At 41.8% G+C, this 26,495-nt stretch overlaps 1 protein-coding gene across 2 annotated transcripts in view; it reads right to left on the reverse strand.

Annotated features, from left to right (window-relative positions):
• Nucleotides 1-26,495, reverse strand: part of LOC147105619 (copine-8) — a 474,554-nt gene that overhangs the window by 340,038 nt on the left and 108,021 nt on the right. For both annotated transcript variants that reach the window (XM_086010162.1, XM_086010161.1), the window contains exon 3: nt 2,729-2,775. In XM_086010162.1, the coding sequence (XP_085866288.1) occupies nt 2,729-2,775 (47 nt within the window). The remainder of the gene's footprint in view (nt 1-2,728; nt 2,776-26,495) is intronic.

Below are 26,495 nucleotides of genomic sequence, written 5' to 3' on the forward strand. Positions count from 1 at the left end.
TAATATGTTAAACACCAATTATGAAAACCTCATGCATAATTACAAAAGGTGTGGCGGTTAATTGAAAATTGAATATTTAACTCCAGGTTAAGTCTGGAGTTAATGAGCTTAAGAGAGATTTCAAAGTATTATCTCAGCAGTGAGTGAAATGAATAAACCAGACGGGTAGAGCTCCCGCTTTGTGCGCCCAAAATTACGCCCGTTGAGAAATGCTGCCGCTCAAACTCATCTGCACATCACCGAGTGTAAACTCTGCCATGAACCAGCGCAATCGGGCAGCGTTTTAGAACATAATTTTTCTTTTAATGTTTCCTTTAAAAAGTATTCCTTGATATGTAACTTGGTGCAATTTGATTAATACATCTGAAAATGGGTTTATCACATAAAATAAGTATTTAATCAGAGTGTCTAGTTCACCACCTGTGAGTAACCCAAATTTAAAATACTGAAAATGATTTTAAAAAACTATACAGAACCATTTGCTAGTTATATTGGTGTACAGTAGTCAGTTTCTTAGTATATTAAAAAGAAATTCAAAAGCTTTCAAAACGAGCCTAACAGTATCCAAGCACCTTAAAAAAAAAGCTCAATTTTAAGAACGTTCTCGAAGGCCCGCAAACGAGCGCAATTAGCAGAAACTCACAATGGTGGTTAATTCAATCTGGCTGTGGCCAGTTTTGTGGGCCAGTCTGGCGCAAGATCGCAGAAACTTGAGTTGGGCTGAACGTAATTAGCACATAAAATTCCACAATCTTTTGCAGTGGTTTTGGGCGAATTGCACCAAAAAAAGCGCAACCGAGCGGAAAAAAGCGCAACCGAGTAGAATCTCCAGACTTTTGACAAGGTAAGCAGGGAAAAGCTATTTCCACTGGTTGGAGATCCAGTAAAAGAAAGACAGGCTTGAATTTTATATAGTGCCCTTCATGACCTCAGGACGTTCCAAAGCGCTTTACAGTGTAGTCACTGTTGAAGTGGGTACACAGCAAGATCTTAAAAAACAGCAATGTGATAATGACCATATCATCTGGTTTAGGTGTTGTTTCAGGGATAAATGTAAGCCAGGACCCCGGGGAAAAGTGCTCGGTTCTTCTTCGAATAGTGCCGCAAGATCATTAACATCCACCTGACAGGGCAAGACAGGGCCTCAGTTTAATGTCTCATCCAAAAGACGAATCAAATCTGCACTGGAGTGCCAGCCTAGATTTTTGTGCTCAAATCTCTGGAGTGGGACTTACCTTCTGACTCAGAGGCGAGACTGCTACCACTGAGCCACAGCTGATACCTATAACTATAGGGCATAAACGCAAGATCATTAAAAGTACAAAGGGGAAGTTAAGAGAACTTTGCTTACACTGAAGACTGTTAGGACTACCCTTTCCACCTTTTCACCAACCCCCGCCTCCCTCCATCAATTTTTCAGTGGATCTTGGGCAGGGAGGTGAGAAGCAACTCAGGATCGGAGAGGAGCTGTCTTCCCGGGAACAGGCCCATTGAGGCCAACAGGCAGCCCCAACACTTCACACTGGAACAGTGCAAATAGTGGGAAACATGGCAGACCATGCAGCTAATCTCCCACATGTAAATGAAACCAGAGCTGGAAATATGGCTGGAGTAAATGATACATCACTGGGATGGGCAGAGATCCCACCACAGCAAAGATACGCATGTATCTGGGGAGGGAATGGCAAAAAGCCGCATGCAGTATGTTCTATCTCTCATAAGATTATAAATAATGATCAACCAGCTACTTTTAGGGGGGAATTTTCCCAGCCCTGGGGAGGCAGGAAAATGGCAGAAACTGGGAGCGGATACTGAACCCGCTCCCAACCCGCCTCCTTGCCATCTTCCCGGGAGGCAGGTCCCCAATTCCTCGAGCGGGAAGGGGATTAGAGCCAATGAACTGCCTGTTAACAGGTAGTTAACAGACAGTTTTGAGGCTTATTCCCCTTTTTACGCCTGCAAGTGCGGGCTTCCCGATGGCTGCGAACCTTGCCAGGGTCAGCGAGACGAGCAGTCTGTCTGCAGGGGTGAGAGGGGTCGTAAAGTTCGCTGTGGAGGTGAGTGATGGGTGCAAGTGTGGAGAGATCAGTATGAGAGGTGAGTGTAAAGTGTTAGAAAAAGTTTACTTACCTTTGCTTCTTCCTGCAGGCCTCAACCCTTGGGGATCCAGAGGTGCCTCAGCTCAATGGCAGAGATGACAGAATGGCTGCTGCATTCTCAGATGCAGCAGCCATCTGATTTCTGCTGAGGAAAGAGGTTTTGGTGCATCTTCAGTACAAAGGCTTACCTTAGAACAGAGATTGTCAGTGTTTAACAGCTTCTCAAAGCTGTCAAATGCTGACAATTCATCTGTCAAAAAAACTGTGACAGATGAAACGTCATACGCTGACGTCCTTGGTCCCCAGCTTTCCCTTAATTGGCCGGTAAGCCAATCAAGGGAAAATAGCGTGGGTTGGCCGGACGTCATTGGGGGCGGGTCTGAAACCTGACAACCAGCAGTCCCACCCCCAACGTGCCCCCATTGACAAAATCCAGCCTTTAATGTTTGTATTAACTGCTATAAGCAAACCAATACTGCCCTCGCAAGAGTTCCTCCTAAAGGCCTAACCTATTTACTGCAGTAAGCCAGCTTTCAGTTAATATTTCGAGTGATTGCTTTGACATTAAATTTTATTCGTTATTTTTTTTAATGCAGCATTTATTATAAGTTACGTTATTGCTTACATACCTCTCGCCACTCTTTGTTCCCAATTCCTTGCAAATACAAAACACAAACTGCAACAAAAAAAAATGCACAGTTACAAAGGTTAATTATAATTAATCACCATAGCCACAACATAAATTAGCTTTACAGCTGATGCATATGATGTTAAAAGAAAACTAAACCACAGGTTGTTGCACACATACGTTCCCATACTTGATTACTGGTATAGTGGACAAGAAATTAGGGATTCTAGATTAAGGTTAACTTTGTTCTCCATAGGAAAATTATATATATCCTGCACTTCAATTAACCAAATACACGTGAAAAGTTTGAATGAGTAGGAATAATTACCTTAAATACCAAATAAACATGTTAAGTCTTTCGTCACTGATAAAAAAAAACCCTGGCGTACAGAAATAAATGTGTACACTTCACATCGTAGTTAGATTAGAGAAAAAATCTGCACTGTTTATGGACTACAGGTGTAAAAATAAAAAATATAAAACGTGGGGCTCTGGGTCTGTTATGGGATTATAATAATTAGAGATAGATTTGAGGATGAGAAGCACACACAATATACAATAGATCACAAAGTATAAACATAAAATTGTGCATACTGGATAAAAGTTGGAAAATATGTATTTGTACAAATGTACAGGTAAATCGAACATATGAAATTATATAATTACATTGCTATATAAAATTATATGTAAATTACTAGCACATCTCCCATAGCACTATACACAAACAAACCCTTTTAAAAATAGGGGGGCGGAAATCTGCAGGCCCGATATCCTGGGCCAGAATGCCAGAATTTGTCTGCCTATGATCTCGGGTGCTGACCCCGGCTAAATATGCATCACTGGAGCATCATCTCCGACAACCCATGTTCTACATGGGAACTATTTATTCTGTTTGAACTGTTGCTTGTTTTCTAATTGCCCTGAAGTGACAACACACTTGAAATGGGCTATGTCTGTTTTCACTTGGTGTGCTCCACCAGGCCAGGAGTCCCCTCCCAAATCAAAAATCAAATCAACTTTTATTGTCATTGTTAGTGCACAAGTGCGGTACAACGAAATGTAGGCTTGCCCCCTGGCCTTGCCCCCTCTAACACCCCAAAGTAAGAGGGAAAGCCAGGTCCCAGCCTAACTTACAGTCCTCCTGCCACACTCCTACACTGGAAAAACACAAATTTTCAACCCCAGATTTGTAAATAAATAGTGTTTTCCTCATTCACAACAGGTAGATGAATATAGGAAATGTAGCCTCTTTCATACTAAAGTTACAAAAATAAATATATGCTCATTAAGAACTACAATTACAGAAATAAATATATATTGGTATGTTGCTTACACACCATAGTCATGTCTATTTACCTGTAATATATTCAAAATTTAATGAGAAGTGTGCACTTCCTGTTCTTTCAGGAAGTAACACTTACTGTTTTGTCAGGCTGTTCTGTCAGATCTGACTCTCATGGTTACAGTATACCTTTCTGCATACACTTACCACCAATTCCTCGCATTCCTGATTTGAGTCCGCAGGGTACATGGCACAGTGGTCATAGCACCACCAGCCTGAGGCTTACTGAAACGGGGCCTCGATCTTCTTTCAGCTTCCTTCAGAATCTCTAATGTATTTAAAATTTTTATATCTTGTATTATTTTAACCTTCCCCCCACCCCCCCCCTCCCCACAGATCTTTCAAATTAAGAAGCTGCCGTGGTAGTTGTGGAGCCTCGGCCTGCCATCCTAACTGAATCCTTCCTGCTGCCCGTGGTATTCTAGCACCGCCAGCCTGCCTTCCACTCCCTGATAGCAGCCTGTGCCTCCCACCAGATCTCCGCCTGCTCCCCAATTCCAGCCTGTGGGCCTCACCAGATCTCCTCCTGCTCCCAAATACCGGCCTGTGGGCCTCACCAGATCTCCTCCTGCTCCCCAATACTGGCCTGTGGGCCTCACCAGATCTCCTCCTGCTCCCCAATACCGGCCTGTGGGCCTCACCAGATCTCCTCCTGCTCCCCAATACTGGCCTGTGGGCCTCACCAGATCTCCTCCTGCTCCCCAATACCGGCCTGTGGGCCTCACCAGATCTCCTCCTGCTCCCCAATACTGGCCTGTGGGCCTCACCAGATCTCCTCCTGCTCCCCAATACCGGCCTGTGGGCCTCACCAGATCTCCACCTACTGCCCAATACCGGCCTGTGCCCCTCACCAGGTCTCAACCTACTCCCCAATACCGGCCTGTGGGCCTGGCCAGATCATGAGCATGATAAGTATTCAAAATATATTTCATTTCAGATGAATGAAATATATGAAAAATAGAAATACATGTAATTATATAGAAAGAAAGAAGAAAAGAAAAGTGAGGGACAGGAAAGGGAAAAGACTTGCAGTTCTATAGCGCCTTTCACATCCTCAAGACATCCCAAAGCGCTTTACAGCCAATTAAGTACTTTTGAAGTGTAGTCACTGTTGTAATGTATAACTTTGTAATTTGAAACTATAGTTTCAATAAATACAGTAAGTAAATATATAGTCATATGTAAAATATGAAATTAGAAAAATATCCAAAATTAAATAAAAATACACAGAATTGTGAATATTATTTAAATACTGGTCAGAAAAATATTAGATTCTCATCAACAGCTTTCAAACCTATCAGCTGCTCTCATAACTGACTGAATTCTCAGGAGATGACTATTTTTTATTCATCATTTCTTGTACTCGACCTTTCTGTAAATGGCCTAGTGGAATGTGCGCTTGCTGAGGGTGTGTCTCGATGCCTGGGGCTTCTGCTGCTGTGTTTGTTGGGGAAGCAGGCATTGCTCGCCTCTCCTCTCCTGGCTGTGTGTATACACATACGCACATGTGTATTATTGTGCATGAATGCACTCACATGCTTAATAGGCCTATGCTCCTCCTTTGATTCTGAGCAGCTTTCTGTATGGGGTTATATACATAAAAATTCAATTCAACATAATGACAGATTTTTTAAAATGGAATTCTACAATATTCATGCAGCAAAATATATATTTTTAAAATATATATGTTTGTGACTTTTCCTTTTTTTTCCTCTCTCTCCCACATGGCGGCTGTCTTTCACTCTGCCAGCGCATTTCACACTCCATCTAGAGCCATTGTTTGTTTCTTTACTTGTCCTATTCCTTGAATATCTCTTAATGTCCCTTCTTTTATCCCCTCCCCCATTTCCCAGCCTCCAAACTGCCTTTTGTTTCATTTCCTGCCTTTTCTCTCAGTTCTGTAGAAGGGTTTCAATCCGAAACGTTGACTCTATTTCTCTCTCCACGGATGTTGCCTGGCCTGCTGAGTTTTTCCAGCGTTTTCCGTTATTATTTTGGATTTCCAGCATCCGCAGTATTTTGCCGTCATATATTTTTTAAATGCTGCTTGGAGTGGGGAGCACATGCTGATCTTGCTGTGGATTATGTCCGCCATGGCTCAGATGATAGCACTCTCACCTCTGAGTCAGATGGTTGTAGGTTCAAGGCCCACTCCTAAGCCTTGAGCACATAATCCAGGCTGAGGGAGTGCCGCACTGTTGGATGTGCAGTCTTTCGGATGAGATTTTAAACCGAGGCCTCTCTGCCCTCTCGGGTAGACGTAAAAGATCCCATGGTACTATTCAAGGAAGAGCAGGGAAGTTCTCCCCTGTGTCCTGGCCAATAATTATCCCTCACCCAGCATCGCTAAAAAACAGATCTGATCATTTTCTCACTGCTGTTTTTGGGACCTTGCTGTGCACAAATTGGCTGCTGCATGTGCCTACATTACAACAATGACTACACTTCAGAAGTATTTCATTGGCTGCAAAGCACACCAGGACATCCTAAGGTTGTGACAGGCGCTATATAAATGCTTTTAAGTTCTTTATTTCAGCAGTTCAGAAAAGGGGGTTTATGAGCATGGGGAATGGGGGGGGGGGGGTGACAGATTCTGGCAGTATGGGGATTGCTGGTATCTGGCAGTATTTGGGGGAGCAGGGTCTAACAACCTAGTGGGGAAACGGAGCCCAGCAGCATGGATCCAAAATGTTGATGGCTCCTTCTGAACAACCAGGTCCCATTCCCTCATTAGCTTCCACCTCTGACCCACCCACAGCCCCTTTTGCACCCTTAGGAATGCTCCCCCACTTTCCTCATCGGCAGACAGTTCCTATCTTTTTGTTGCTTTCGTAAAGTGCTTAAGTGTAAACTTACTGCTTCTTAACTTCAAAGGACAGAAATTTATGTGCTAAGGTGTAAAATTTCGAGATATAAACTACCATCATGCACTATCAGTGTAGCTGCTGAATATTTTGTGCGCAATTTGTAAATCTGCTGACTTCTACAGTCGTTAATGAACATAAACTTCCATAAACAAACAAAACATGCCTCATAAAATCCTCGTTTGTTTTTGCCATTTAAATTTTTTTAAATACATAAAAATCCTCCTTAAGCCTTAAAAATAGCTCAGGAGAGTTTTTAAGTGAATTTTCAACAGCAATAAACATAAATCAATTTTCCACAAATAATCTCTTTGTTTTCATTTCTAACAGTCAACAAAGGGGCCACAATCACAAATGCTTCTGGTCACAGGTTTTCTCTGCTGTTAATACATTTAAATAAATGCCAGCCTTGCCTGAAATAAAAGCTTTGACAATTCAATCTCCATTTTTTTCAAAGTTTTTTTTTGAAAAAGCAATCAAACTCTCAATTCCTCACAATCTAAAGAAACACGCTCTTCAAATCCTATCGCTACGCAGAGTGCATGCTGGGAAATTCTGCAAACTGCACGTGCTCAGAATGCACTGATGTGATTGAAAGCTTTGGACAAGTGCTGTGAATTAAACATATCGAGTTGAAAGCCAGGCTTTTGAGAGAGACTAAGGCATTGATATAAAAATGTTCATGAAGGCATTAAACAGACTATTGAATGGATGCATTTAATATTGTGAAATATGTAATTTTTTAAACTTTGTTTAAAATCTTATTTTAACTTCAGTTGTGAGAAAAAAATGACATATGGAAATTTTTGAAAAATAATTTTGAATGATTTGTTTGGTTCGTTGACAAAGCACAACAGCAAGGGCTGACATAGCAAAGTTCAATGGGAAATGTGGACATAGGAATTTGGGTACGGTTGACACAAGTGTGACCAAAAAATTACGACTATAGATAAAAGGTTTTTAGATGGGAATTGCATGCGGACGTAATATTAACAAGACATAGCTAGATAAAAAGTAATAATAGATAGAATGATAAGTAATGCAACTCTGTAATCACATACTACCCTGTGACCTGCCCGAGTTAAAAAGGCACATCGCGCACCGATTTCACAGGACTAGACACGGAGCTATACTCCAGCTATAAACTGTTAATTAATGACTGATTTTTTAAAAATTCCTAAGCATATTATCTTTACAATGTAAACCTGGTACCAATTTATGTTAGAAAAAAAATCATTTTTATAAATCATATAAAATGAGTCTTCTTTGCAAATATAACAACTAAGAAAACAAGATAGTACTAATAGTATGCTTATTAATTAAAAATGCATTAAGATGTGAAATACTGAACTATATGTGGTTTAAAAAGAACATTTCCATAGTTCCTCTTCAATTCCAGCAGCACGTGATATTTTTATTTATACCTTAAAAACTGCATTATATTTTCCACTTTTATTTCTCTCTCCTACCCTTGCTATAGGTTACCTATATAAACTCTCAAAGCAATAACTTCATATTCTAAAAGTAACAGATTCTGTAGTTAGTTCATACTCAGACTTGTTCTCTTTTAATTGGACTATTTCAATTCAAGCTTCAAAATATCCAGAATAATTTTGTTCATTTGTGCCAAATCTATCTCACTAATTGAAATCAATGTTTTTGACACACATCCCCGACTTCAGATAGTGCTTGTAAAAAATTAATCATTTCAAGGAAATTTCTATTCTGTTTCACTAACAAATGGTAAATACAAATAGCCAATTGAAAATAATCACCTTCTTCTACCTTTAAAATAAAATACAAGTTACATTACAACCTGTGGGAAGCAAGTATTAACTTTATGGAAAGTGCGCGCAATAGGCAAGGCTTTCAAAATTCAGCTAACAGCACATTGGTGGCTGCCAGCTTATTTTGTGCTGCCAGTGCACTGGGTTTTCCACTGTGTCTCGAGTGCTAGTGCGCTCCCAGAGCGATCTGCCTCCTGCGCTGGGAGTACTCCCCACGCAACACACCATTCCCTGGCTAAGATGGTGGGCAAGTTACTGCTAATAACCTTTTGCCAATACCACACTATAACAATGACAACAACTTGTTTTTATATAGCACCTTTAACGTAGTAAAACGTCCCAAGGCGTTTCACCGGAGTGTTACAAAAAAAATTGACACCGAGCCACAAGAAATTAGGGTAGATGAGGTAGATTTTAAGGAAGAGAGATAGGGAGGTGGAGAGGTTTAGGGAGGGAATTCCAAAGCTTAGGGCCTAGGCAGCTGAAGGCACAGCCACCGATGGTTGAGCGATGATAATCAGGTATACTCAAGAGGGCAGAATTAGACGAGCACAGATATCTTGGGGAGTTTTGGGGCTGAAGATTACAGAGATAGGGAGGGGCAGGGCCATGGAGGGATTTGGAAACAAGGATGAGAATTTTGAAATCAAGGCGTTGCTTAACCGGGAGGCAATGTAGGTAAGCGAGCACAGGGGTGATGGGTGAACGGGACTTGGTGCGAGTTAGGACACGGGCAACCGAGTTTTGGATCACCTCAAGTTTGCATCAAGTAGAATGTGGGAGGCCAGCCAAGAATGCATTGGAATAGTCAAGTCTAGAGGTAACAAAGACATGGATGAGGGTTTCAGCAGCAGAGGAGCTGAGGCAGGGGCAGAGACGAGCAATGTTGCGGAGGTGGAAATAGGCGGTCTTAGTTATGCCACGGATATGTGATCGGAAGCTCATTTCAGGGTCATAAAACCAGAGGAGATGTAGAAAAGTGGCCCAATGTAACCAGGCCAGAGAATTTCCTTCCCTCTCTGTAGGGAAGCACCTCTTTTATTTTTACAGTATTGTTAAAATATTGGGCTGTATATTCCGATCCCTACGCGCTGTGTATGCACCCGTAGGGACATCGGAAATGCCGGTTTTAGGCATGCACAGCGCATGCGCTGAAAACCGGCATTTCCGATACTCTTGACAGATCCTCCACCTGCCCTAGAGAAGGGTCTCTGCGGGGGGGAAGAGTTCCGCTTTCTGGAGAACCTCCGCCCGCAGAAAACCCTTAGAAATCTTATGCCTGGTAAAAGCAGGCGTACGGCCTGCTTTTACCAGCATAAGAGTTGAAAAAAGTGAAACAAAATTTTTTTCCACTCATTTATCATTTAAAAATACTTTTAAAAAAGGTAAGTTTACTTTTATCCTCGTAAAAAACTTTAATTATTTTTTTCAAAAAATTTAATTTGTTTAATATTTAATTTATTGTAATTTCAACTCATTTTAAAAATGTGATTTAAAAAAAAAATTATTTAATGTTTTACAGTGTTTTTGGGGTGATCTCCATTCATATATTTGACAGATCTATCTGTCAAGTGTATGAAGGGAGATTCCCTTCTCCTATTGGCTCCCCATGGCCCACGTGATCCCAGGGACACCTGCGAACCACATGCGCCCTTGGGATACGTGGGCCCTGCGCATTTCGAGTTGGAGGCGCCCAGGAACGGAAGTATACGCACCTCCGGAGCCCTCAGGTAAGTCCATAAATTTTTTCCAGATCGGAAAATACGGCCCATTGTCTAAGCAACTTATTTTCCCCCACAGTATACAGAAAAGCAAATATTCTTTGCTATAGTAATTCCTACATTTCAGAATAAATATCTTGCACTCAGACATTCTAAGCTTCTGTCTGCACAACTAACTGAAAGACTGAATGGCTGCATGGAATACCCATTAGAGGCCTGTGTGTGTGGTAACATCTCTATACAGGGCTTGTCAGTGATGGTATGGTCAGTTCTAGGAACAGTTGCTCCAAATGAGAAAATAACAAGGTATTTAGATGAAACTAAATATGGAAAGTGACAAGATATATTTGTGTGTGAAGGATTCTCCTTTGGGAAACATGAGTTAACAGTGAGCAATATTCCTTTCTCTTTCACAGCAAGGTTTCCACACAGTAACTATTCATAGACTCTCAAAAATACTACTGCTTAGGAGGAGGTCTGATAAGCATAAATCATATTATCCATGTCTGGATGACTAACTCCCGAGGGTTCAATCACTAAAGTGCCTGAATAAATAAAGATATTTGCTGAAAAGACTTCAAAGCTCCAGCAGCAAGGTTAGGTTTCATCATAAAATTATCAAAAGTGGCACTTATTTCCACTTAGGACCTGCTTGTTATTGAAGAGCGTTTTAGGTCAACTTCAGGAATTGTCTTCAAAGGTATCCCTGATAGAGTGTATATGTGGATAACTAGACACTAGTTAGATTTTTATGTTGCTTACTGTTCAGGAAGTGTGTATGGCCTTTGAACACAGTCTTTGGAGTAAAGTATTTGGATACGTTTAACCTAATTACTAATGCATATAAATCAGCTGTGCAAAGCTGCACATAACTTGGCACTAGTTGCATTGAAACAGTCTCACTCAGAGAAACCAGCTGAAGTGGAAATACCAATGCGATGTTAGCAATGTTCTCAAATCATAATTAGATTTTTCCTGTAGACAATTTATTTAACATTTTCCTGTATTTTGGATAGTTTCTGGTACATCTTAAATACAAGTGTGAACACACCAAGAAAATTATTGAAAATATCAGTGTGAAATACTTTGATTCACATTATTGCAAGAAAATCACCAAAGGAACAGAGAAAAATGGATAGTGTACATGAAAAGTATTTTCTCCCTTTTGCACACGACTTTGATTTTTTTTCTCAATGGCAGAGTGTCTTTCTGTCTCCCTCATTGTCGTACCCCTGCTCTTGCTCTGCGTTTGTCTAAATTTCAAATTCAGAATGTTAGTTAATGCTTCACTGAGGAACTTCAATAAGAAATAATGGGATATATATATATATATAAAATATATTTCTTTTTATATAGATATATAAATAAATCTGGAGTTAGACAAAGTGGTGAATATCAAAGTTTGTTGATGATGCCAAACTACTAGGAAGAATGCAGAGGCTACAGGAGAACATAAACAGGCTACTAGAATTGGCAAATGCAATTTAATACAGCAAGGTGTGAGGTCAACATATTTTCAGAAGAAGAATAAATAATGGGTGGACAGGTTAAAAAAAAAGCCAATAAGGCAGCAAATAGAATTTGGGAATTGGTTTCTAGAGGGATTGAATATAAAAGCAAAGGAGTTGTGCTGAATCTGTACAAAGCAATGGTTCGGCAAATCTGGAACACTGTGAATTTTTAGGCTCCTCACTATAGAAAGGATATAATAGCTCTGGAGGTAGTGAAACACATATTTACCAGGCTGATACTCGGGATGGTGGGTTTGAGTAACAAGAAATGGCTGGAGTAACTAGGGCTGTATTCTCTATAACTGAGAAGATTGAGGAGGGAATTGGTGATAAAAAGGAATAGACTCGAGAAGGAAATTGATGATGAAAAGGAATAGACAAGATAAAGACAAGGTAAAATAGATTATTTACATTGGTAGAATAATCAAAGACAAGAGGCTATAAACTTAAGGTAAGCATTAGATACATAAAGGGGGGAGATTAAAAGGAACTTTTTCCACACTAAGTTATGAGAATGCTTTACCACAAGTGGTAATCAATGCTAAATACATTACATCAGTCAAATATATACTGGTTAAATACTTAAAAGAATATAGAACAGTATGAGGAGAAAGCAGGAAAACAAGACTGTTTAAAATCAGTTTCCGAGACAGGCTAAGTTGAGCGCAAGCAAAAAGGTCTGAATGGTCTTGTCCCATAGTCTGAATACTGCAGATGGTGAAGTCTGAAGTTACATGGCACCACGAAGATACCATATAATAGGTGCCATCTAACTTTAATCTACCATGTAATGGAACTGAATTATTGGCTAATGGGAAAGTTAGTGCATTTTTAATAGTTTAACTGATGATAGTATCCTTGGACTGTGTTACATATGGGCCTTCAAAGTACATAATAAAGCTGCATTTTCAGTAATTCATTAAGATGATGGAATTAAGTTTTTGATTACACAAGGTACAGTCCATTCAGGATAAATTCTAACATATTGGCCCAGAAATAGAACGGCATGCGAACGACACGCGGAGTTATTAATGCGCAAATCTGCCAGCAATTTGTGGTGAGGAAGAGCTACCCCATGAATTATGAATCTGCGCAAGTTGCTGGACGATTTGCGCCGCGCCACCATTAGTCTCGCCCTTCACCACCCCGTAATTTTCATTCAGTTGCTGCATTTGCACAATAATTTCCCATTAAACTTGCCACAGAGAGTTAAGTCTTGTAATTAACAGCGCAAGTACCCTTAACGACATGATAATTATTAATGATTGACAATTAACCTCTCTTGCCCAGAAAGTGAATAATTAAAAGTGTGGAATCTCAATCCTTCAGGCATGTGAATTGTTGTTGGAGATTTCAAAAATGTCAAAAAAATTAACATTTCCTTTCTGTCTCTTTGTTCTCTCTCTCAATCCAATCTTTATTTCTTTTTCTGTACCTGATTTGACATTGAATTCACCCACTCTAATGCACTTCTCCTTCTCAGTCCTTCCTCTGTTTATTTCACTGGTTAAGGAGATACACCGTTTGTCCCATTGTTCGCCAAGGTCACAGATGCCCCGATGTCCTCGCCACACTATTATCAACTCACACTTCCAGCAACTTTGTTGGAAAAAAATGTTAATCCTAAATGTGCACGAACAAGTCTAACTAAGGGCACACCGTGAGATGCCCCACTCCAGAAAAACCTGGAACATTAATGTTTTGGGCAGGAGAAGACCATTGGCACAACTATTCTACCCTTCCAAGTCTTTCTCACCATGTTTCTACAACAAACACCCACTGCCTCAATCTTATCCACCAGATCAAAAAAATAAACTTGTCAAATATAACCTGTTCCTTATAAACCCCAATAATAATCCCCATCCAAATTTCCAGGCTCCTGAACTCCCCAGCTAACTTCTGAATGTGTGCATGCACTGCCGCATCGCATGGTTCCTGCGCTCAGCAGGATTGGAGGAGTCATCACTGATGCGGTGATCAACCTGGGACAAGAGCAACTCAACAGCCTGTGCCACAACAAGATTTGCCAACAAAGACTTGACTTTCCACCAAGGAGAGTTCCTCTCACCAAATATCTCCGTGGGAATCATCAGGAACAAGGTCATTTAGACTTCAAAGAAGAAAACTAAGACCGGACCACAACTAACAGAGAAAATAAAAACAAAAGGGGAATGTGCCTACCAAAGTGATAGGGGAAGAAGAAGGAGGATTTTGTTGGCGGCCTGGTGAGATAAATAAGTTTCAAATTACATGGATCCAAAGTGTAAGTTTCTCTACCTGAAAAGGAGAGTTTATACTCTGATAAAAATATGGAGAATGTTTTAAACATATAAAGGCTTAAGTAGGACACATCTGTAGGTATAATGGAGAACCTGAGGTTTGATTTCTGTAGGATATTTGCATAGGACACAACCAGATATAATAAATCCGAGAAAGTTATGAAAATTGCTAATAAAATAGCTAAAGGAAAAGCTTGTGGCCTTAAGAGAAGAAAGTACAGGAACTCATAGGGGCAAATAAATGTGAGGGGATTATTGAGAGCAGTAGGTAATAATAAATTTGGTTAGCACAGGTCAGTCGACAAACTAGGACTGGACGTTGAGGGCGAGTCACTGGGGAGCAAGGATAGGGACTGGTACAAACAGGTACAAGGCTAAGAAAAGAAGGCAAGTACTGAAATAAATCAAGAAAATAGCAATATTGGATGGATTAAGGTATGGAAAAGAAATAGGGGTGGTAAGAAAGCCTGCAAAGCTAATCAGAAGGTTACAATAATGAACAGAGTAATGCAGAAGGGAAATCGGTAATAGAGGAAGAGGTAGTTAAGAAACCAGTAGAGGTAGCTGGAACGAAAGTGCAGACTGAAAGAATTAGGGAGACTGTAGTCATAGGAGATTCATTGTTCAGCAAGGTGGATAGCCATGTGTGCTGTAAGGACATTACCTATAGGTTGATGAGTTGTTTACCTAGAACAAGAGCAGTGCACATTGATGAAAGGTTAAGAGGCTTCTGAAGAGGACAGGAAGAGAACCAGGGTGGTAGTACGTGTAGGGGTAAACAACATAGGGAGAAATCATATAATGGCCTTAAAAGAGGTGTATGTGAGGATTTCCTCAAAAATAGGGGATACAAAGTAATGTTATCTAGTTTACTTCTGATAGTTTGTAAATTTGGGGAGTTCATCAAGAAAATTGATGATGTAAATGTGACTGGTAATCTGATATGAAAATAATGATACCACCTTCTTAAGTAGCAGAGAACATTTTCCAGACAAATAGAACTAGTGCAGGAGATACAGAATGCAGGAACAATGAGACTCATGAAGAAACTGAGGCAGTTATCAAGAATCCTTTAAATTAGACAGGCGGAGGAGAGGAAAGGGAGATAATTGGATGCCAAATGAGACTGATTGAATAACTGTTCATGCCTGCTGGTTCAGAGAAATGTCCCAAAGCCAAATACCAGTAATAGGGCAAAAGAGGAAAATCTACAATAATGGTGTAAAACATGACCAGTTAGCCTGGTGGCATTGGTCGAGGCAGGAATATTGATCAAGGCAGCACGGTGGCATAGTGGTTAGCACTGTTGCCTCACAGCGCCAGGGACCCGGGTTCAAATCCGGCCTCGGGTGACTGTCTGTGTGGAGTTTGCACATTCTCCCCGTGTTTGCGTGGGTTTTCTCCAGGTGCTCCGGTTTCCTCCCACAGTCCAAAGATGTGCGGGTTAGGTTGATTGGCCATGATTAAAATTGACCCTTAGTGTTAGGGGGGATTAAATACGTGGGGTTACGGGGATAGGGCTTGGGTGAGATGGCTGTCAGTGTAGGGACCGGGTGCTAGGGTTTGGATGATCATCCATGATCTCGTTGAATGGCGGAGCAGGCTCGAAGGGCCAAATGGCCTACTCCTGCTCCTATCTTCTATGTTTCTATACATCGAGAGAAGTCCCTGCTACAAATAACGCATAGGATTTTTAACATCCGCCTGTAGTGCCACCTCAGTTTAACATCTCATTCAAAGGATGGAAACTCTGACACTGCAGCAGCTCCTCAGTACTGCTCGAGTGTAAGAAAATAAGAACATAAGAAATAGGAGCAGCAGTAGGCCATACGACCCCTCGAGCCTGCTCCACCATTCAATAAGATCATGGTTGAACTTCTACCTCAACTCCACTTTCCCGCCCTATCCCCATATCCCTTGATTCTGTTAGTGCCCAAAAATCTATCGATCTCAGTCTTGAATATACTCAATGATTCAACATCCATACCTCTTTGGGGTAGAGAATTCCAATGATTCACAACCCTCTGAGTGAAGAAATTTCTCCTCATCTCAGTCCTAAATGACCGACTCCTTACCCTGAGACTATGACCCCTAGTTCTAAACTCTCCAGCCAGGGGAAACAGCCTCTCAGCATTTACCCTGTCAAGCCCTCTAAGAATTTTGTGTTTCAATGAGATCACCTCTCATTCTTCTAAACTCCAGAGAATATAAGCCAATTCTACACAATCTCTCATCATAGGACAGCCCTCTCAAAAGTCTAAATTATGAGCTTAATTCCTGAAGTATGGTTTGAAGCCACAACCTTTTAACTCAGCAGCAAGGATACTGCCAAACAAGTCAAGCTGACTCTACAAGAATAGACTCCAAAATGCTGGAATATGTTCCAAATAAAGTGTTAAAAATCAAAATTTGTGTCACTGGAACCTCCCTAGAAAATAAATCTTGTGGTCTCCGCGCTCGCATTGTCCTTCAGATATTTTCACCCCAGCAAACCGGACTTTCTGGCCACACAAGTGAAGAAGTGATCGGTACAGCTTCAGATTAGGTCATAACAAGCCTGCATACTACTGCTTTGAATTTGGATGTAGGTCTATACAGAGTTCGGAGTTGTCAGGTTTTGGGGGCTGCATCAGCTTTCACTATTTTCTAGATCAGCATGTATGCATCTTAACCATCAATGTGGTTACATAACTGGCTTCATAATACTCCCCTAAATTCCTTTTTCTTTAAGTCGTTCTGCCATACCAATACTCACTTCATAAAAAGGGGAGCATAGATGTATGTACAAGTGCAATGTACAACATAGTCTATTAAATAGAGCCATGGAATGCACATCTTGTGCCATGTAGGAATTCCAGGATACTTCCCATGTCCTGGACAACCACATGTGCAGGGAGTGTCATCAGCTGGAGGAGCTCGAGTTCCGGGTTTCAGAGCTTGAGCAGCAGCTAGTGTCACTGTGGTGCATCTGTGAGGCCGAGAGCTATATGGATAGCAAGTTTCAGGAGGTGGTCACTCCGCAGCATAAGAGTGTGCAGGTAGAGAGGGAATGGGTGGCCGCCAGACAGACAAGGAGGACCAGACAGGTAGTGCAGGAGTCCCCTGAGTGCATCTCACTCTCTAACCACTAAATACTGGTGAGGGCGATGGTTCCTCTGGGGAGTACAGCCAGAACCAAGTCCACAGCTTAGCTGTACAGGCGGGAGGGGGGGGGGGGGTGGGGGGGGGAAGAGGAAGAAGATCGGGAAAGCAATAGTGATAGGGGATTCAATAGTTAAGGAATGAGACAGGCGTTTCTGCGGCCGCAGACATGATTCCAGGATGGTATGTTGCCTCCCTGGTGCCAGGGTCAAGGATGTCACTGAGCGGCTGCAGAACATTGAGGGGGGAGGGTGACTAGCCAGAGGTCGTGACCATATCAGTATCAATGACATAGGTAGAAAGAGGGATGAGGACTTGCAGGCAGATTTTAGGGAGCTAGGAAAGAGATTAAAAAGCAGGACCTCAAAAGGTAGCAATCTCTGGATTACTTCCGATGTCATGCACTAGTGAGTTTAGAAATAGGAGGACAGAGCAAATGAATTTGTGGCTGGAGAGATGGTGCAGGAGGGAGGTCTTTAGATTCCTGAGGCATTGGGACCGGTTCTGGGGGAGGTGGGACCTATACAGGCCGATGGGTTGCACCTCCACAGAGCCGGGACCAATAGCCTTGCAGGGGGGTTCGTTAGTGCTGTTGGGGACAGTTTAAACTAATTTGGCAGGGGGATGGGCACCAGAATGTAGCATTAGAAAGGAGAAACATGGTGCACAAAAGAATGGGAGGTACATATAGCACTAGAGTAAGAGATAGTATGGTATTAGGTGGGGTCAGGCTGAGAGAAAATACAAGGAGGTCTAAGATAGGCTTACAGTGCATATGTGTAAATGCATGAAGCGTGGTAAGTAAGGTTGGTGAGCTGCTGGTGCAAATAGCCACAGGGGAATATGTTGTTGTGGCGATAACAGAGACCTGGCTCAAATAGGGCAGGATTGGGTACTAAATATTCCTGGCTATAAAGTGTTCAGGAAAGATAGGGAAGAAAGAAAGGAGGTGGGGTGGCAGTATTGATTAAGGAGAATATTACAGTGCTGGAGAGAGAGGATGTCCTGGAGGGGTCAAGGACACAATCTATTTGGTTAGAGTTAAGAAACAATAGAAGTGCCATTACACTACTAGGTGTATTCTATAGGCCACCTACTAGTGGGAAGGATATAGAGGAGCAAATTTGCAGGGAAATTACATGGAGGAACTATAGAGTAGTGATAATGGGGGATTTCAATTATCCTAATATAGACTGGGATAGTAATAGTGTAAAGGGCAGAGAGGAGGAAGAATTTCTGAAGTGTGTTCAGGAGAACCTTCTTTATCAGTACCTTTCCAACCCGATGAGGAAGTTTCAGTAGGGGAACATTTAGGGAAAGCTGATCATAGTATCATAAGGTTTAGGTTAGCTATGGAAAAGGACAAAGAGCAATATAGAGTCAAAATACTTAATTGGAAGAGGGCCAATTTCAGTGGGTTGAGAACAGACCTGGCCTGGGTAAATTGGAATCAAAGATTGGCAGGTAAAACTGTAATTGAACAATGGGCTGCCTTTGAAGAGGAGATGGTTCGGGTACAGTCGAGGTACATTCCCATGAGGGGGAAAGGTAGGGCAACCAAAGCCAGAGCTCCCTGGATGACCAAAGAGATTGAGAGTAAGGTGAAGCAGAAAAAGGGGGCATATGACAAATGTCAGGTTGAGAAGACAAGTGAGGACCAGGCTGATTATAGAAAGTTCCGAGGGGAAGTGAAAAGGGAAGTAAGAGGGGCAAAGAGAGAGCATGAGAATAGAATGGCAGCTAACATAAAAGGGAATCCAAAAGTCTTCTATAGGCATATAAATAGTAAACTAGTTGTAAGAGGAGGGGTGGGGGCAATTAGGGACCAAAAAGGAGACCTATGCATGGAGGCAGAGGGCATGGCTGAGGTACTTTGCATCTGTATTTACCAAGTAAGAAGATGCTGCCAAAGTCATAGTGAAAGAGGAGGTAGTTGAGATACTGGATGGGATAAAAATTGATAAAGGAGGTACTGGCTGGCTATACTTAAAGTAGATAAGTCACCAGGACCGGATGGGATGCATCTTAGGATGCTGAGGGAAGTAAAGATGGAAATTGCGGAGGTACTGACCATAATCTTCCAATCCTCCTTGGATACAGGGGTGGTGCCAGAGGACTGGAAAATTGCAAATGTTACACCCTTGTTCAAAAAAGGATGTAAGGATAAACCCAGCAACTACAGGCCAGTCAGCTTAACCTCGGTGGTGGGGACGCTTTTAGAAACGATAATCCGGGACAAAATTAACAGTCACTTGGACTTGGATTAATTAAGGGAAGCCAGCATGAATTTGTTAAAGGTAAATCGTGTTTAACTAACTTGATTGAATTTTTTGATGAGGTAACAGAGAGGGTTGATGTGGTGCACATGGACTGTCAAAAGGCGTTTGATAAAGTGCCGCATAATAGGCTTTCCAACAAAGTTGAAGCCCATGGAATAAAAGAGACAGTGGCAGCATGGATACGAAATTGGATAAGTGACAGGAAACAGAGTAGTGGTGAACAGTTGTTTTTCGGACTGGAGGAAGTGGTGTACCCCAAGGGCTGGTACTAGGACCACTGTATTTCTTGATATATATTAATGACTTAGACTTGGGTGTACATGGCACTATTTCAAAATTTGCAGATGACACAAAACTTGGAAGTATAGTGAACAGTGAGGAGGATAGTGATGGACTTCAAGAGGACATAGACAGGCTGGTGGAATGGGCGCACATGTGGCAGATGAAATTTAACGCAGATAATTGCGAAGTGATATATTTTGGTAGGAAGAATGTGGAGAGGCAATATAAACTAAAGGATACAATTCTAAAGGTGGTGCATGAACAGAGAGACATGGGGCTAGAAATTCAGTAAGGCCCCGCCAGCTTTGCGCCCAGTTACCGCCCAAAAAGAGGGCTTCTGCGCCAATAGAGGAGTTTGCGCTGATATTCAGCGCAGCGGTAATGGCGGCGGTAGCCGGTAGCGCTGCGCCGGCACCGATGACGTCATCGGTGTGCGCAGTGCCCCGGTTCCGCCCCGATACCGGCCCGACCCCCATATTTAGTTGCGGCCGCCTCTTCCGCAGCGCTAGTTAAGGCGGAGGTGCGGCCGGCCGCCGCCTGCCCGCACCTCCTTCCCCGGCCTCCTCCACCCCCCCCGCCCCCCCGCGGCATTGCCGGCTGCTTTCCGCGAGCCCGGCACTTCTCCGTGGTGCCGGGCTCATTTGCCGGCACTATCAAGCGGCGATCTCCCCGTTGCAGGCACCTCCCCCTTAAGAGAAGGAGGAGGCCTGCAGTACCGCAGCCTGTCGCTCCGCAGCAGGTGGCGCAGCGGCACCTACAGCGCTGAAATTCAGTTTCAGCGCCCCAAGCGGGGGCGGGCACACCCTGGAATAGCGCCCGGTTCCGACTTGGGGCGCAAAAACTGAATTTCTGATGGTCGCAACTGGCTCCGCGCACAGCGCTAACTTTTGGGCGCAAGCGAGCTGGCGGGGCCTTACTGAATTTCTAGGCCATGTGGTTATATGTGCACAAATCGTTGAAGGTGGCAGGCCAGGTTGAGAAAATGGTTAAAAAAGCATACTGGATCCTGGGCTTCATAAATAGAGGCATAGAGTACAAAAGCAAGGAAGTTATGAGGAACCTGTATAAAACACTGGTTTGGCCACAACAGGAGTATTGTGTCCAATTCTGGGCATCGCACTTTAGGAAGGATGTGAAGGCTTTAGAAAGGGTGCAGAAAAGATTTACAAGAATGGTTCCAGGGATGAGGGACTTCAGTTACGTGGATAGACTGGAGAAGCTGGGGTTGTTCTCCTTAGAGCAGAGAAGGTTGAGAGGAGATTTGATAGAGGTGTTCAAAATCATGAGGGGCCTAGACTAAGTAGATAAAGAGAAACTGTTCCCATTGACGAAAGGGTCGAGAACCAGAGGACACAGATTTAAAGTGATTGGCAGAAGATCCAAAGGCGACATGAGGAAAAACTTTTTTACGCAGCGAGTGGTTAGGATCTGGAATGCACTGCCTGAAAGGGTGGTGGAGGCAGATTCAATCGCGGCTTTCAAAAGGGAATTAGATAAGTACCTGAAGGAAAACAATTTGCAGGGCTACAGGGAAAGGACGAGGGAGTGGGAGTAGCTGAAGTGCTCTTGCAGAGAGCCAACATGGGCTCGACGAGCTGAATGGCCTCCTACTGTGCTGAAACGATTCTATTATTCTATTCTATGATACGAAAACACATAATGCCTTCTTCCTCCTACAGGCAGCATTTTAAACCTTCTCTCAATAAAATCTCAATGAATTCTCCCAATGAATAGCAAGTCCACAACTGCCTGAAAACATTTTATTAAACAAGAACTAGGTAGGCTGTCCCCCAGAGGGCACCATGGAGGGAATCTACCAGAAGCTATCACGTTATAATCCTCCAAGCAAATCATGAGTGACAATTCACTTGCAAAACAACACCAGATGATTTTTTTCTTGTGTTCAACCATGGAAAATAGTACGGAGGCTCCTGAATAGGATGGAAGCATCATGACTCAATGGTTGTTACTGGCCACCCACCATGGTGATGCCCTTTGTGACAACCACTTATTAACATTCTCTTTCATAAAATGCAGCTGTGGTCTATCAGTTCACTATATCATTCTCAGGGAGATTGAGGTAATTTTTGAATTATGGCACAAAGGATACACAAGGAGATAATTAATTAAATCCAAAATGTTCCCTCCTACATTCGTTTCTCTTTTAATGCAGACAGAGCAAATTGGTAGAAATGGATAATTATCCAGGACTTTCATTCATCACAGTGAGATTTTTGAAATACATTCTTCAGTTTTGCCATTGTATTGTTTTCCTAATACTTCAATTCTGGACAGGTGCAACAAAATACATTTGGTGACAATATTTTTAATTTAATGCATGCAAAAACAAAAACCATAGCCCAAGAATTACAGTGCCAGCCCTACAACCATCCAAGACCTCTCCATTCCTCCAACTCTGGCCTCTTGTGGCTCTCCCACACCCTTTGCCCCACCATTGGTGGCTGTGCCTTCAGCTGTCTGGACCCTCAGCTCTGGAATTCCCTCCCTAAGCCTCTCTCTCTCAGCTACCAGCTAGCATATGACAACATGACCTAAAAACACTTTTCCCTGGATATAGTTGTGGGACACTGGTCGCCCCAAAAAAAGCAAATACTTCCTAACATTCATACAGTAAATAATGGTTAACAAAAATCAACAGTGTATTGCAACAAATGCTTGCAGAAGTCAATTATGCCAATCCCCAAGAATTTATCACATTGCATGATCAGTGATTCATTATTCTGTTTATAATACTTTGAAGAATGATACAAACAAAAAATGTATTATTTTACCTTTTATTTATTTGAAGGTAAACTATTATGAGCACGGAAAGCAGTTTAATGGTCCCATTTAGACCATATGAAAATTCCTTAGATGGGAATTAGATAGTCAATTCACGAAGCCCTCTCAACCCCAAATTCAACTTGATTCACTTGAGTGGTAAAGACAGTATAAATTTTTGGTCCTTTGACAACAAAAATAATGAAAATACACATTTACATTTTACTGACGAAGGATCATCGACCTGAAACGTTAACTCTGTTTCTCGCTCTACAGATGCTGCCTGACCTGCTGAGTATTTCCAGCATTTTCTGTTTTTATTTTACATTTTACTGTTGGCCACTACAAAGAAATAGAATTCATATGTAAACACTAAGCTTCCATGTAGCAAATTGTCTACCAAATGGATCATCTCAATCTTTCAAATGATAAATCCATTAGTTCCTCACATTTGGCGTTGGAGGTGAAGATGGGGAGAGCAGAGGAAGGGGATGAGAGAAAGCAGTTTGTATTTGGAAAAGTGACGCCTCGTGTTATACCATACCTTCTACCTTCCTTGAGTAGTGGAAGAATTTGGACAAGAGGAGCTATACTAATTTAGGTAATCAAGTGAGATCTGGAGTTGGACAAACAGGTCAACTGTGTGCCAGTTGCACAACAGCCTATCAACCTCATATTTAAGAGCTTGGAGGTGGGGAAGTGAATGAAGGGGGCAGGAGACCGTGAAGGAGCTGGAGTGGACAACAGCACTGAAGGTAGAAGTAAAGTAATGGATGAGCAGTTTGAATGCAGCAGCTGTGTCGAGTCCCAACAGGAGCAAAAGAGAGAAAGTGCTAGAAATGGAGCTGGGATAGTTTATTCTGGGATGCAGCGTGTTTGTAGAAGGGTTTAAAGCAGACAGGGTGATATGAATGTTAAATGAAACAAGGAAGTGATCAGAGATGGCTTAGTCAAAGGTAGGAACCTTGGAAGTGGCAATGCCTCTCAAGTTGACAAAATCAAGGGGATGGCAGTGGGGTTGGGAGAATTTATGCGTAGAATGAGATTAAGTGAGGACAAGAGTGCAGACAAATTTGGAGAAAAGAGAGCAGGGAGTTTAGCTGAAGGTTGCAATTACCGGGGAGGAGTTTTCATTTGTGGCAGAGTCTGAGTAAGCATAGAACGCAAAAGATTTCAGCTAAGAAATCCAACTAAGGGACTTGGGAGGACAGTAAACAAGAAGAACTTTGAAGAAGTGTGAGAGTTGGTAGAGGATGAGTTCCTCAAAAGGAGAAGAAGGTATCAAATAATTAAGAGTGGGACCTAATGAAAGGAGCCACATCACTACTATGGCAGTTAGAGCAAGGGAATTTGTAATCGGAAGGACCAGCCTCAGTGAGGGGTAGGAGTCGCCATTTGTGAGCCATGTTTTCATCAGCTCTGGGATGCTAGTGGATTCATCTAGGTAAGGTCATGGATGACGAGAGCTTTATTTGCAAAGCCATGGACATTTTGAAGGGAAATAAAGGTAATGGGTAGCAAAAATGGTTAGATGCAAGTGCGTGACAGAGCAGAGCACAAAGGAACACTGGCAATTCCCCCAGTGACCTAGGGGAGAAAGGTTTAACAGTGGGCCAAGCAGACTAGAAGCTTCCAGCTAATCTCAGCTGGTTAGCAGTTTACAAAATCACAAGATATTTACGGATGAGAAAGGCCATTCAGGCGAAGCTTAGTTTATCTGTCCAGAATAATCCTAAAGTCCCTGGAGTACAGCACCCAAGAGGTTCTTAAATGATTCCAGAGTTTTTGCCTCCACTACTCTATCTGGAAGTCCATTGATCACTCTTCATGTGAAGAACTTACTGCTATCAGTCTTAAATTTGGTGTTTCCTAGTTTAAACCTGTGTTCCCTTGTTCTACTGTCACAATTTAACAAAGTAATTTTCGAAATTTACCTTTTCCATATTACTTACTATCTTATATACCTCTATAAGCCTACCTCTCAGATGCATCCTTCCAAGGCTGAAAATTCCAAGTCTCTCCCTGCATTTCCTCATAACCACACATCTAACAATAGGCATCAGTCCGATTGTTTCCAATGCTTGAATGTAGCCCTTATCTTGGTGACCAGAAATGGGCACAGTACTCAAAGTGTGATCTGATGAGAACACTATATCATTTGATCATCAATTCATCTGACTTATTTAATACTGATTTGGCTATTTAGTCCTCGTTTAGTATCATCTGCAAATTTGACCAATTTAATGTCATCATTTCTCCTGCTCTTCACATGTGTCAGTTCCTACTCGAGTCACTAGCTGCTGTTTGCACTTTTCTTCATCCACCTGTGCTTCTTTTCCTTTTTTTATTACACTGCACACACATAGATAGATAGCCCCCGGTCTCTAACTACTAACTACTACAATGCTATTCTACCATTTACATTGCAATTGAGGTATCAGTTACTACTTAGCTGCTACCTGAGAGGATACAATTCAGCTCACAAAGTTGCTTGTGCTGGTTTCGCATATAGGTATTTAATAATGAATAGATAGAATTTGCATTTATATGAATCGCTTTCACCTTGTGATGTTACAGTCAAAATTCAAGCAGCAAAACCTGTAATCATTTAGTTAGTGACAGCATTATTTACTGGCCCTGGTGATTTCTCGAGGATTGCACCGAAAGTGACCAAGGCAAATGAACCATTAAGCTGACCAGTCCATTGCTGGTTAATGAAACAACAATAAAACAAATCTAATTGGGGCTCGGTTGGGAAGAAAGGAATAACTAGTATGTTTTTGACTCTAATGCTGATAATGAAGACCATTTTACTGTCTCACTACTTATTTCCTTACTTATATATACACACTACAAAAGCATTAATAGTAAATTTGTTACATTTTTAATTGATTCACATTTGATCAAAACAGGAAATGTAGCATAGAAAGAAATTTGTAATACCCAACCTTTTTGAAAATTTATTGGAAGAAGAAATAAAAACAGGATAAAGAAGCAGAACAGAATAAGTCACTAAAAAGGAAAAGGCCTGTAAAAGAATAGAAAATATAATCAGAATAAAAAAGATGAAATGTGCATACAACTAAAAGTAGTTTCTGAAAGCACAAAACAAAGTTGCCAATACTTACATAGAATACACAGCACAGAAACAGGCCATTCTGCCCAACTAGACTGAGCTGGTGTTTATACTCCACACGAGTCTCCTCCCATTCTATCGACCTCATCTCAGCCTTTCAGCATATCTTTCTATTCCCTTTTCTCTCATGTACTCATCCAGTTTCCTTTTGAAAGCATCAAAGCAATTTGCCTCAAACACTTACTGTTGTAGCGAGTTCCACATTCTAACCACAATCTGAGTAAAGAAATTTCTCCTTATTTCCCTAGTGGATTTATTAGTAACTATCTTGAATTTATGGCCCCTTGTTTTGGATTATCCCACAAGTGGAAACATTCTCTCCACGTCTACCCTGTCCAATCCATTCATAATTTTAAATACCTCTATCAGGTCTCCTCTAAGTCTTCTCTTTTCTAAAGAAAAACGCCCCAACCTGTTTAGTCTTTCCCAATAGCTGCACTCTCTCAGTTCTGGTACCATCCTTGTAAAGCTTTTTTTCCCCCACTTTCTCCAGTGCTTCAATGTCCTTTTTATAGCATGGAGACCAGAACTGTGCACAGTACTCTAAGTATTCTAAGTTTAACATAACTACACTACTTTCAAATTCTATACCTCTAGAACTAAATCCCAGTGCTTTGTTAGCATTTTTAATTGCTTTGCTGACCT

Source organism: Somniosus microcephalus, chromosome 17 (genome assembly GCF_052327205.1).
Source record: "Somniosus microcephalus isolate GS21.2 chromosome 17, FLI_Smic_1.0, whole genome shotgun sequence".
Classification (NCBI taxonomy): Eukaryota; Metazoa; Chordata; class Chondrichthyes; order Squaliformes; family Somniosidae; genus Somniosus; species Somniosus microcephalus.